This window comes from Argiope bruennichi, chromosome X2 (genome assembly GCF_947563725.1).
Source record: "Argiope bruennichi chromosome X2, qqArgBrue1.1, whole genome shotgun sequence".
In the NCBI taxonomy this organism is placed as follows: Eukaryota; Metazoa; Arthropoda; class Arachnida; order Araneae; family Araneidae; genus Argiope; species Argiope bruennichi.
In genome coordinates, this window is record NC_079163.1 from 61,743,044 (window position 1) to 61,757,790 (window position 14,747).

The 14,747-nt window shown below is 30.2% G+C and overlaps 1 protein-coding gene across 1 annotated transcript in view; it reads right to left on the reverse strand.

The window, feature by feature from the left end:
• Positions 1 to 6,676: 6,676 nt before the first annotated feature.
• The window catches only part of LOC129960477 (uncharacterized), a 44,346-nt gene continuing 36,275 nt past the window's right edge, over positions 6,677 to 14,747 (reverse strand). The window contains exons 3-5 of the mRNA XM_056073942.1: positions 13,826 to 14,068; positions 12,362 to 12,466; positions 6,677 to 9,742 (exon numbers count right to left, since the gene is read on the reverse strand). Coding sequence (XP_055929917.1) covers positions 9,297 to 9,742; positions 12,362 to 12,466; positions 13,826 to 14,051 — 777 coding nt within the window. The 5' untranslated portion in view covers positions 14,052 to 14,068 and the 3' untranslated portion in view covers positions 6,677 to 9,296. The remainder of the gene's footprint in view (positions 9,743 to 12,361; positions 12,467 to 13,825; positions 14,069 to 14,747) is intronic.

Sequence of the window (14,747 nt, forward strand, 5' to 3'; positions counted from 1 at the left end):
CTCCAGAGTGAGTTTCTTGTTTCAAGAGAAATATTTATAAAAAGAGACTTCCCTTCCCCACTCTATAGTTGCTCTGAGCCGAATTCAGTGTTTGCATTAGTAAGTTTTGAAATCCTGTTGGAGAGGATGCATTATATTGATATAATTAGAGATGGTATTTCAGAGGCACTCTAAATCAAATCAACTGTCATTGGAGAAATCGGTCAGAAATGACATGGTGTAGAGCGAAAGATTGGATATCGATAATGTCTTTTTTTTTTTTCCCCTTCGCTTTTCTCCTTTTAGAATGGGGCTTACAAAATGTGGTGGGGAGGGAGAGGCCCCAGATGATTTCTAATAGGCGTTTCAGTGTAAAGCTGGAGTGGGATGCTGATGAATGGCCGCCCTAAATGGATCGGGGAAAACAATGGAATAGTTTAGAATGCTTGTCAATGACCGACTTGAAGATCACAATCTCCAGTTGAATGAAGTTCAGAGCTGAAAATATTTCTTCTTATAGAAAACTTTATTCTTTTGAAGTTTTATTTTTCAATAATGAAATTTTTTCCGTTTTGTCCCTCAATATTCATTATGATAAAAGTATCTAGCCTCCACATTAATAACATTGTAAATCTTTCTACTAAAGCATTTTTACTAATCAGACAATCCGTCCATTCCCAGACGCTGATAAATACAAACACACACAACATGCACATTATTCGCAATTTGGTAAAAGCTAGAAAAACTATTTTCTAATTATTTTTATGTTACCCATCCCATTATTTTCTTAGAAAGCATCAAGGTGAAATGTCCAAACAGCGATAATATTTATATTCTTGCGGAAATTCTGCTAATGCGTTCTGATAACAGTTTATATTTTTTTCAAGTCGTTCTTTATTGTCCGTACATATTTTACTGGCAATGTATGAAACTCGGTCATTCTATATATAGAATAAATATTTTATAGAACGCCCGGAGTTTTCAGACAAAGTATGAAATATGAGAATAATTATATATTTTTCCTTGTCATTGTAGTAACGAGGCATTCTACAGAATGACAAACGCTATTTAGGCAAAGTAGGGAGAAAAGATCAAGACAAGGTAATTATTTAAAAGATGTTCATTCCTCAAGAATAAAAAATTTTTCTGGAAAGAATAATGAGAGTGCCATTTAAATTACATATATTCAAAATAAATAAAAAAAGTTGTCAAAAACATTTGTTATTGTTCATAATCTATAAAAGTTTGATTCAAGATAAAAATGACATTTGATTTGGAAGATTGTCTTCTTTAAAAAAATGTAAATTTTATTCTCCTAAGAAGCCATGTGCACATATATTTTTTAATAATCTTTAATTTTTTTCTAATTGAAATACCTAATTTTTCGTCTTTAAACCGATTTCGAATAATGAGAAATCCCCAGATTTAAAATTTTTGACAAATCTGTTCAAAATAATAGTATACAAGAGAAAAGACAATATACAAAAGATGCACAAGTAAAAAGATTTATAAGCTGTATACATACAAACGTAGCAATTAGGTTTCTATTAACACTTCCACTTTTTTTCCCAAGTTTTCATTAAGAATAATTAATAATGAAGCACCTAGGCCAGCCTTCTTGATGATAATACCACTTGTTTGGAAATGATTCCACAATCTGGATACCATTTTCGGTGTCACTTGTAACTAATTATTAAGCCACCTCCGCCTGAGATTTGTCAGCTTCAGGCCTGCCAACGGTTCTCCATCTCAAGGTTTCATATAAACGATTACAAGAACTCATTCTCACTGCAAATAGGCTAAATTATTTGTATTAATGCAATTTTCACAAAACTGCAGACAAAAATTCCAGATGCTTAAACGGTCTAATTACAGTTGTTCTGCAAACAGTAACGATAAAAAAAATTTTTTTTCAACCGGAGGTTAAAATTATGTTATCCGTTCTTCAAAACATATAAAATACAAATTCTATCAATTTTACTGGTAACAAATTAGGATTATTTTGAAAAAATGTTTGTGGCCTTAATTTTGGGCATGAGTATATAAAGTTCTAAGAAATTTGTATGATTTTATTTCTTTACTGAAATTCAACGAGCTTATATAATTGTTGAAAAGTCATTTTAATGAATATTTATTGTCAAATATTATGCAACTCTATGATGATATTTTAGGTAAAACTTTTATCTTATTGACTATATTACTCAATGGAAGGAGAATTCGTTTTTAAATATTTATATAAAGAGCACCACACTTTTTCTTAAGAAATTAAGTAAAAAAAAAAAAATCAAGGCTTATTTCTTTGTTTTTCTTTAGTTTAAACAGGTATGAATAGCTTTACTTCTCAAATTTTTACTTCCAGGAAGCTTCAAACTTTTCCATGCTAATGCGATAGAGAAGTGTTATAACATTTAAAAATTTTTAAGAAATTTCTTCAATCAAGTGCTTTGACTGTAATAATAAAATGGTGATTTACAAAGCTGAGAAGTATTTTCAAATGGCATTGAATGGACTTTCAACAAATGCGCCAACGGAAGATTGTTAAAAGTAAAGGATTTTCTTGTCCCCGAAATGGCCAATTGAATTAAGGAGACCGGGGTTCTTATCCACTGGCCCGATCCTTTATTGCTGTATGCAATAAATTATAACTAAAAGCTGATATGACACTTAGTGAGTAAACGTAATGGCTGGGATATGGGAATAATAATGTATGGCTATCAAGAATGCTATATAAAGTAGATTTTATGTCTGTTTAGTTTGAAGTAATATATGTTAAAAATACAGTCAAAACAACTTCATTTCGAGACCCCTCCGAACCCGAGTCATTGGCGCGCTAATGGTACACCTTGTCGTTAATTAGCGCATGCAAGGAGTGTTAAGAGTGAAAGTGCAGTGAAACTTAAATAATACCTAAAACAATTTTGAACTTACATGATTAGTATGTTACAGACAAGTTTTAATTTCGTAATATCAATCACCTTTAATTAATTATTGAACTCTTTTAAGTTTTCAGAATTAATGAACAGTTTAAATTCTTAACTTTGAAAGAATTAATTGCTACGGACAACAAATAAGTGTTAGAAAAAAGAAACAATGCACACAAACTGTCTCCTTTTCTGAACTAAATTTTGATACAAGAACAAAATAAGTATTCTGAATGTTTTGCAGAACATATAAAGTTTAGGGTTAATGAATTTAAAGGACTAATTTCGGCTCTTTAATTGCTAATTAGGAAAAATAATTCTATAAAAATATTAGAATTAATGAAGATTATCATTTTGATTACGCATGATTTAAATTTAAATTACAACGATTACACATTACTTATCTAATTATAAAGTAGGACCCTTTTGAATAATTGAAAACAAATTTAGCAAACTTGGTCATTTTCTTCAATTTAAAATGACTTCATGACATGGAAAATAAGCCAATAAATTATTGAATGCATAATCATGTTCTGGAGAGCTCATTAAACAATGCCTCTTTTTCCAAATTAATTTATGAATGTACCAGTTACTAAACAATTACAGCATAATTTATAGTTATCCTGGTATTTTTCTCATTTACCATAAAGGCAAGAGGAATAATTTTAAAAAACCCATCTTGTCTTCTAAACGCAGTAACGAAATGATATGAAGAAAATAATTTGAAATGATGCTAAACTACTACTTATTGCTTCGAAATTTATTTTATCGCTCATTCTTCTTAAATAGCCTTAAACATTATTTTTTCCCAGTTTTTCAATAAAAAATCTATTGTGTTTCGTGAAATATGCTTATAAGCGATCATAGCTATTTGATACATTCAATTTGGAGTAATTTATAATCATTTTATCGCCACTTATGTTGGGAAATGAATTATTAATGTATCTTTATAAAAATAGAAATGTCACAATATTATTACATACCAGAAGGAAATATCCAAGACTGAGAAACGCACTTTCAATTGTTAAAGGAATAGTAGTTCAATTTAGTTAAAGAATGTATAGCTCTTACCTTAAATGTAAGTTAAATCTCCCATCCAACTTATTTTTCATTGACATTTATGCAACCTGGAAAAGGCTACTTAAAGTATAGGATCTGGTAAAATAACTTTTATGTTATTGTCTTAAATGGAAAACTATCATTAACCAACAAAACAAATCTTGTTTCAGTCATACTGGTGCTTTTCAAACCTATCGCATACATTTGATCGTCAATTCTCTTTATCTCTCAGACGAACAGGTCTTTGTCCTAATATCTTCTATAAAATTGATCAAAGTGTATGTATTTGCTGAAAAATCAATCATGGATGCTTCGCGACAGGTTATTTCCTCCATCTCTACAACCTTCATTTCTCAAACCAAAATCACCAGAACCAATATGATCAGAACAAAACTCAACTTCAAATTCCCTCCTCAGCAATGCGTTTTCTTCCTTCTCGGTGTCAGTTTTCTTGTTTTCTTCCATACTGAATGAAAAAAAAGCATAAAATCGTTATTAATAACCAACTTTCATTAGTGAATTGTAATATGGTAGATTCTTCAAAAGTATTAACAGTCACTATGACATAAATAAAAAGTATTAATGCGGCAACTATACCGCGTTCCCAAGTTTAATATTACTTTTTATCATAATTATTACAAATTACTATATAGGTCTTTATTGCCATAAAAGTCTGTTCATAATTACTCCAAATTGTCAGGGGAATATGAAAATTAATCTGTTTCTTAGGAGAAAGTCCAAAAACGAACATCTTACTCGTAGCTGTTATATCATCTAGATCCAAGAAATGTACAACTTTAAACTTACCTTGCAGATAATAGATGAAGGGAATGAATAATGGCACTTAGAAAAGTTTTGGTTTCACTCTTGTTTAACTAGGATGCAGTTAAGCAAAAATTAAAAAATATCAATGGAAAAAGAGAAAATGTTGCTCCTCTTCCTCTAGAATGTCTTAAAAAAAGCACATTCTTCCCACCTCATTACGGCCTCACGGTGTGTGCGGTTGTCACCGTTCTCACTCGTACCTTCCCAGTTGCCCTACCTAACCCTCATATCTAAGTTGCACATAAGGTGGAATAACAAATTAACTATTACAGTGCTTTTACCCTAAAACTAAGCAAAATTACCATCTTACGGAATGCAAAATTGTATATATCTAGAAAACAGCTATAGCAACTATCTAAAACTTTCATTTACATAAGAAAAAAATTGTATTCCAAATATTATTCTGAAATATAAATAGTCTTATATTCATCATAACACGTATAGGAAAAACTAGCATTCATAAACTATAAAAAGGTTAAAATTTTGATGAAAAAATATATTTATATAAAGATTTTTAACCACTAGTCACTATGCTTCAAACGGGTATTGCAATAAGTGCATTTATTTAGTAAAGAATAATTATTTTTGAATCTAGTTGTAATGCATAAATAACGTAAACAAATAGCTACAGATACATCAAAATACAAAAAATTTAATGAAATACATACTTTAAAATATCTCTAGCCTTATAAGTTATAAAAATCTTCTAAATATTTCAGCTATATTCAATCAATATCAAATGACAAATCTAATACTGATATAATATTTAATTTTGTACGTTAAATCAAACAGAAAAAGAAAATTTAAACTGAAGAGAAATAATTTAAAGACTTGATGAAATAATGAAGTTTGAGTTAAAGTTCAACAAAAAAACTATTCTTGCAAGAAATATTTCTATTAAAAAAATATTTTTAAAAATTGGTTAAAATTACAGAACTCTTGCACGATTACATTTAAAAAATTGAAAGGATAATTTTTAGAGTTTAAGTATAATGTAAAAGTGATATTTGGCGATAATATTTTTAGAATTTCTCATCAGAAAGCATTGAAATGTTATTCACTTTATTTAATCAAAATTCTAGTTTAAATTTCTAAAAAAAACTTTTCGAAGTGCACATTACCACGCTCAAAAATATATCGGTCCCAAATATACTTTTGTAACTTTAATTCAAACCATCAGCCCTATCATACACAAATAGAGAAAATGTTGTCCTTCAATATTAATACAGATGACTGCACAACAGATGTTAAACAAGAATGGTTCTTTGATCTGAAACTAAGAACATATGTAAAATACGTCAAATCATTTACGATTTTAACAGCAAACTGTAACTTTACCAAACTAGTATGCATCTGTGATCCAATCTTCGCCGATTGTTTCGTCATGTAAAAATCATTCTTTTTTCTTTTATGTTATTTTTTAAAAATATATTTATTAATTAAGCTTCAATATTTAATTAAAAAATTCATTCTATTTTGTACAATTATCTTGCTAAGTAATGTTATTGTTAAGCCGCTTTTCTCCCATTCAACTCTCATAACTGGAGGTTAAGAGCCTTGAGTTCAAGCACTCCACCTACCTTTCCGCACATCCGTAAAATTGATTGGAAAGGCATCACAAGGACATAACAAAAAAAATTCAACGCCTTAAATAAAATCATTTCAAAAATTTGTAATGAAATTTTACTAAACTTCAAATAATTTCATTGGGTTATATTTTATGAAACAAGAGAGATCTTTGGCCATGTTACTCCAATCAAATGATTTGATAATACTTTAGAACTTTTACCTATTAAAAAAGGGCTTAAATAAGAAATTCAAACAGCTATTTGTGTGAAAGATTTCATTTATTAAAAAAAATGTGAAGCAAATATGCATTTCTTTGATCTCGTACTTAAACAACTGAAGATAAAATGCACACAATAAATGTTAAAATTACATACATTGCTCTTATATCCACAGAACTCAAAATATTAATTTCTTATAATTGACTTTCCATGCACTTTACCAAAGTAACTTCAATTTCGTTTCACATTCTTTGAAAATAATACATAATTCTAATTTGTCATGAAGTTCAGAAGAAGCGAATGCCCAATTTGTATAAATATAAAGGCTGCGGCATTTAATCTCCAGGCATACTATGAGAAACCTTGAGACATCAATAAATGTATCATTTTCCTACTTCTAAAAACAAACCTTAGGATGTTCAGGTGGTGTTAGGACTCTTATGTACAGGCTCATTTGCTTACTGGTCATTAATGTCCAATCAACCATAAGTAACTCATCGATAAGAAGGATTAAGGAGTGATGACTGTAGATTTACTAAAACTTTGTAACTGTTGACATTATTATTTAGCAAGTGGGTCTAAAAACAGATTTGCTTATGTGGACATGAATGTTATTGAGAATTTGAATATTAGCTGTTGAGTACAAGAAAATGATTTGGCATTTTAACTAAATTTTGATATTAAACATAATGAAAGTATTGAAATTATTGGCAATGTTGCATAAAGTTATAGTTACCCTCCCCCCTCATCTCATGAAAGGATAACATTCATACTCAGGGCTTCTCTTATTGATCATTGTTATCAGTATCAACTGTTCTTTTAGTAACTATCTCTAACTTTAGTTATCTCTAACTTCACAGCTGTTCTGTAAGCTTAATAAATGACTTTTCTTAATAAAATACCAAACACTTTTGTATGCGGACTCATAGTATTAAAAAAATATGTTAAAAAGAAAATATTCCAAAAACTGATGAAAGCTAGTATCTTCCGATTAGTGAAAGTTGTTAAATTTCAATGAAGAGACGAACTGATAGTTCAAATACCAGCTATCCAAATTTTTGAAAAAAAAAAAAAAAATGTTTCGATATAAAATTCGAAAGAAAAAATACAATTTCTTCGTGATTTTCTTCATTTTTTTATCTCAATTCCTTTAACACCAATTTATCCGTAATAAAACACGATGTGAAAATTATTCAAATCGATCCAAATTCTAATAAAAAAAGCCATGTCAAATTCGCCATATCTCACGATTATAGATGACGTTTAAAATATTGCAACCTCTTCTTAAAATTGCTGTTATCGGTATACGATTGGCTTTAAAAAGACCATTCATTCATAATTTAATACTGATATGTATTTGTATGTGCTAGCACGTAAAAATCATACAATCGATCAAGTATACCTCTACCATTTATAAAAAAGACTTTCTTTTCAGAAATGGGTTTTAAGTCACCAGATCTCAGTTAAAAATCTCTATTTGATAGTTAGTTTGAGAAATCTAATTTAATTTGGTGTCTAGATTGTAAAAAGGACGGTACTCTGTATGTTTTCCTTCATTTGATTGAAATAATTTTAATTTTGATAAATCTGAAGAGAAAAAAAATTTCTTTTAAATGTAAGCAATTTTAATTCTACAATTTTGCGCCTTTTGATAACAATATTCAAACTGCATGCCCTACCTGCGTTATTCTAGTTACGCCAGTGAGAAAGAATCGATTATATGCATCTTACCATTGATTATTCCTACTACGGGAGGAGTTGTACCCTGGCCGATGATGGTCCTTAAGATCCAACCTTAATTCCCACAGCATCTGGTCATTCAAATTTTTCCGTGTACAATCAAGTGGGTCGGAGAAACTATCTATGGTTGCATTGATTATACTAATTCATTATAAGTGGTGAATAAAGCCCAAGATACCGTGAGATACTATATGAGACGTCACAACCCTTATGGAATTCTGAAAATTCCTGACCACAAATTAAATTCTATATTTCGTTATAAGTAAATTTATTATCTGGATTGTTATTCAACAAAGTATTATCAATGACGTTATATATTATAGTTTAATATTGTTATTCGGTTATTAATTTTCCTCCATGGTAACTATTATCGATATTTTCAAAGTAATAAAAGGAATAATTATGCATTCAAAACACATTATTATTGAAGTGCAAAGAACCCAGCAGAATATTATGTGTTACTTCTAATGACATTCTGGAGCAAATTTTAGGCATAATTTTTTGTTGATCAAAATACACAAAGATAACTGTATCGTCAGAAATATTTTTTTTTTTTTTCTTAGTAGCTAAATCTACTAGATGATTAAATCAATCTTTGATAATTGTTTACCACTGACAATAACTGTTTTTAAAAAAATGAAGTATTATTACTACACTGGTTAGTGGCGCAACAACTTTAAAACGTTGAAGATTTTGCTGTGTTATTCTGAAGTATAATGTTTGTACACAAATGACTTTTGTCGTTGAATGAAATGAGAAGTGACAAATGAAAAGAAAGAAATATTTGATCGGAAAGAAAAAAGGCATGTCTCGTGCTTTAGTTAATAAATTTTGTCCAATTCACTGTACTGTCAAATTTTGGAATGTGTCAACTATTCCGTTTGTGCAATATAGAGTTAAAGTAAAAACTAGGAGACTGAGATCCGTAAGTCTTGGCCATAATTGCTGTTTCTCTTCTTTTTGTGGCTAGAATCTCCATAATCTGTCATATGTCAACTTTTCCACCATATTCATCTTGTTCAGACAATATTCCTTTTATAATGGCAGAAGTGGAAGCTAAAGCTTCTCTTCTGTAGACTGTTAAATATCCAAAAACTCTTTCAACTCTGAGTTTTTGAACAAAGTCCAACAAATATGTTGCATTTGAATTATTAACATTATGGCATTCGATCATCAATATATACATGAAGAGTTCTGGATCTGGAGGCTGTATTCTGTGGAAAAAAGAATAGCGACTGATGTAAAATTCGTTTCGTAAGCAGCTGTTTACTAAGCGTGCACCAGTCCAATCTTTCCAGGATTTTTCCAAGTTTTCATTATAAGTAAGATCAACGCTTTTAAATCCCATAAAAATATAGGCTGTATCGTCTTTAAAAGCAGGATCTTTAATTGGCCTTGGAGTATGATGACTCTTGCTTTCTACGTAGATACCTAAAAGTATATTTTAATACATTAATATTATTTAAACAATAAAAGGAATTTTCAGAATCGCATGTAATTATACTCAGATGAATCAAAAATATGCTTTAAAAAAACCTGATTTACTTTTATGATTTCTGACAATTTTCAGATTTTTATATGGATTACACCGTGAATAAATAAGATGTGTATTGACTCATGTTCGACCAAAGCATGTGTCGGAAAATTATTCAATGCTTCAATCATTAGATAGATACAATAGCTTTAGTTGTATTAATGACCCGTTTTAAAGCAACACTTATTTTGGGACGGACCTCGTAATTTTGAATAGTGGTCAGAAGACGAGGACGACACCTGAGCTGGCACTCCTCTCCACACCACACCACACCAGCTGGAGTACGTTTGGTCCGGATGGATTTGACGTGCACCAGACCCGCTTACACAATGGTTCTTCGGTGCAATCGGGTCTCGAACCTGAAACCCTCCAGCTCCGAAGCCGAAACCGCGATCCTATAGATACAATAGACTTGCATTTCTTTTAATTAATTTCATGAATTTTTAAAATGGATGATAAACCAAAAGACTTGCTCAAACTAAAAGAATGCGCTGTAGGTTATACTCATTTTTGCTGGCGCGATGCGATGTATAGATAGAAAGAAAAGAACCCGGAATCATAAGTTTACAGTGATTAATTTAGCTATTGTTGATTCTTAGTCAAACAACTTAGGTAAATATCTTTCATATATTGAGCAAATAAGTTCATTCGATACCTAGTTCTGGACGAAATAACTGATCATTCCGATAATAGTCATTCCATTGGATTCTATCACGGCTATGTCAATTTTTGAAAGAAGATTCTTATTTTATTAATACTATCGAAGTTACTGAAGTGTTGTATTGGATCACCCACATAAAGCTCACCATTACTAACAAAAACTTAAATTCTCTTTTTAAAATATTCATTCATAAATTGATGCGGTTACAAAAGAAAAGTTTGTCATATTTTGATATTTGAAAAAAAAGCAGTTACTGATTAAATATTAGAAATCATACATATAGCTTCAAACACATGAAATGCATGTCATGCAAAATACAAATTAAAATTTCATGATGGCATAAAAAACGATAAAGCAGTTAGTTAGTAAAACGAAAATCTAGCCGATATAAACGTTTAAATACGTCCATATGCAGCTTTTTAATACTTTTGCTCCATATAGACAAACAAAAAGAGAGTAAGAAAAAGCCTTCTTGCATTGGAAATATGGCATTTTATTTTAAAGGAAATGCTAATTTCAAAAGTATGTATTGGATCTAACCTTCATTGACAGAGAAATTTTTTTCCCATTTGCTAACCAACTGACTTTCAGAAACTTATTAATAAGACTTGGTAATTTGAAAATTGCATATATCTGAAAACACGCAAAAGTACGTGACTACAAAAACGCAACTCACTATGTCATTTTGGTTAGTTGCTTATTCCACAAAAAATCTTTACTTTCATGACTGATTTTTCTATCTCCCGAGAATTTTGCTTATCTTTCTTAATGTACACAATTTGCACCATTTTTACTGAATCAAACATCTACTTATAGGTTATTTCGTGTATTTACTCAGTATTTGAGATTGAAGTTGTGTTTCAGAGATTGTTTTACTTTCTGCATAATTTTTGACATTTCCATGCATCCTCCATATCAGTTTGAATATCGTCGTTGTTATACCAAAATATCGGAGGTTAAATTTGTTAAAACAAACATTGAAGCAAAATACTTAGGTCATTAGCGACACATGTTTCTCAAATTGTCGTATGTGACTGCAGTATGTTGCTATAAAATGTTATGTGTCATTGATTATTTTAGTTGTATAAAATTTTTGTATGTTCTGTTGTATGTAGTTTTTGACATACAACATTTTGATATAGTAGGCGAAGATATGCCTGTTTGAATAATTGAAACAATGGACATTCGAATAATTGAAGCAAGCCTAAATTATAATGACTATTTCCCGACTTTTGAATCTTTGATTCAGCTTGAAAAAGATGTTCCAGACTTATCCCTGTTTTGAATAAAATGATTCCTGCCATACATTTTTATTTACAAAATAAAAATGTATAGTAATAAACATTAACTGGATTTCATTTTAATAACTCACACAGAATTCTTATTTCCTAACAAAATATAATTCTTCCATTTTTAGAAAAAGTGGCATTAATTATTGTAATTCCCTTACATATTATTTTTAGCTAAAAACATGTAGTTAATGGTAAAATAACCAAATATAATATGATTTTTGTATCTTTGAGAGCGTACTTATTAATTATTTCACATGCATGACATGGTATGAATCAGAATAACTTGATAACTTAATCTTTAGAATTAAATTATCCACTGCAAAAAAATATGAAAATTTTGAATAGAAAAATATCTAGGAGAAACTTCAACTGAATAGAGCGTAGATAAATAGGGGTTACTATTTATAAAATTTATTTCAATCACTATCAAAAATTACGTCCACTTATAAAAAAATATCTCCAGTTGAGTAGCATCAAAATTTTTAGATATAACATTCTGAATGAAATGCTTTTTTTTTTTCTGACTAAAATTTATCCAACCTTAGTGTTTCAAAATGAATTACCTTGTTTCAAAGTGAATTCCTCTCCTAAACCATTCGCTTTCAGCAAAATAAGGTTGTTCACTTCACTGAGAGGTTTACTAAAGCAATGAATCATGGGATATAAAGCTGAAAGACAAAAATAGGTAAATTTTAGAAAAAATGAATTTTGAATTTTAACATGAATTCAAGGATAATATTTCTTTTTTCCCCTCCTTTTCACAATTTCTAATCTTCGAGTTAGACATAAGGACTGAATGGTTTTAAAAATAAATTTCCAAGTAAAATAAAGTTCAGCTAATTAAAAAGTTATTATTGCTATACATTTTGAAGAATAATGAGTAGGTGTGATAGAATTATTAAATTTTAAATATAAAATTCACATGATAATTTTTATTTATTCTTTTGTACATTTGGAATGCCCTTGGGCAGAATCGAAAACACAGTAAAAAAATAGCTCAAAGCAACATTTTTTTTTTCTTTCATAGCTTAAGATTGAAATAATATCACATTTAAGATCTATTCGTTTTTTGTAGGCGCATTTATTGAATGCTAATGTTTTGTTAGGGTAAAAATTCATTTTAAAATGTACTTTTAGTAACTTTAAAAAAATGTTCCATTCAATTGGTAAGCTTTTATTCTCCAAGAAATTGAGAAAAAATTTCAAAATAATCCTGCTATTTGATTTTTATGATGTTTTGTAATAAATGGAAATTAAGGAGTATTGATGGAAATGAGATTTGGAAATTCATGAGAACAGGATGAAGGACAGTAATAAATGCTAAAGATCTTACAAGATGCGTCTAAAAAGTTCGATGAATTGATGCATATCTCAAAAGCAACCTGAATGAGAAATGCAGGTAGGTGCCTGCACAGGAAGGGACCAACGGAGAGACGCCATGTAGCAAGGAGCACAGACAATTCGGCTAGGGGCAGTGTGAGCGAAAACTCGCGTCAAATTGAAATGGAGCAACAGATTAACATGAAGTTTTGTCACAAATTGGGTAAAAAGGTTAATGTTACGAATCCAACGTGTTCGCCCACAGTTGTACAGGACTGGTAAGTTTAGTCTGTTGCATGACAACGTCCGACCCCATACTGCGATCAGAGTATACAACTGCTTGGCCAAACGCCATGCAACTATCCTCGCACATCCACCGTTCTCACCTAATCTGGCAAACTGCGGAATTCTTTTTGTTTCCTCGCCTCAAGAAGATCCTGAAGGCCACACAATTTGCAGACATACCAGACATCCGACGACGTGTGACATCCGTGCTTCACTCCAGTCCAAAAGAGACCTTCGCTGACTCATTCTAACAGTTTTATCAACGATGTCAAAAATGTATGGTGGTAAATGGATGTTGCTTTGAAGGAGAATTAAGATATTTTGTTCCCATGATTTGTTTTATGTTCCATTCACCGAACTTGTATTATAAAACAACGAAACCATGGTGATGCAAGTGACACAAAATACAATAGAAAGAGTACCTCTTTTTTCTAAAGTGTCCAGAAGTTCCCCATGCTCGAAAAATTTGTTACTTTGGAAACTTTTGGCCAGCAAGTACTTCTGAGTATTGCATGGAAGTGATTCCTCATCGTTGACAGTAATGAAGGAAAAGATGGCTGCGCGGTTCGTCAGATCAGACATATTTGAAAGATGGTCACTCACGAAGTGGATGCATCGGAGAAGTCTTTCATCGTCTATTTGATTCATCACATAACAGAATGGTCCTAACAATTAAACATTGAAGTATGAATTATTTTATTAGAAAGACGAAACATTGATTTTAAAAATCAATAACATTATTCCATATTGTTTAGCTTCTGCTATGATGTTTCAGTAGCATTCATATCAAATTTATTTCAAAATATATTGAGTTAAGGAAAAAAAATGCTGTATGATAATTTATAGTTGGTTTGCTTTATACATTTGGCTTAATTACTTCTTTCCTCGAAAAATGTATACAGTTGTCAGAAGTAGGATTTTTGACAAAGGATGAAAGATAATTTTAAAAATCACATTCTACATAATCAGTTTCTAATTACCAAATCATTACAATCATCTTTACAATACTTTGTAATTGATTGTCGACTAACGGTTTTCTTTTGCTTTAGGATTTATACAAATAGAATATAAATTTCCTACAATTGTACATCAGAGCAATATCAAAAGAAAGGAAAACGCATTTCTCTGTAGTTTTGTTGTAGAAATCAAACAAGAAATGCTTGAACTAGTTGCAACCAAACCTGGTGTGTATACTATATTTAAATACTTAGTTACGTACAATTTATTTTAAAAAGGTGGAAATATGCATGTAATTTGTTTACAATAAATTTTTTTTTTTTAAAAAAAAGGCATTTGATGGTATACAAAAAACGGAATTAACTTTCAATTTCATTTTTTTAGTAC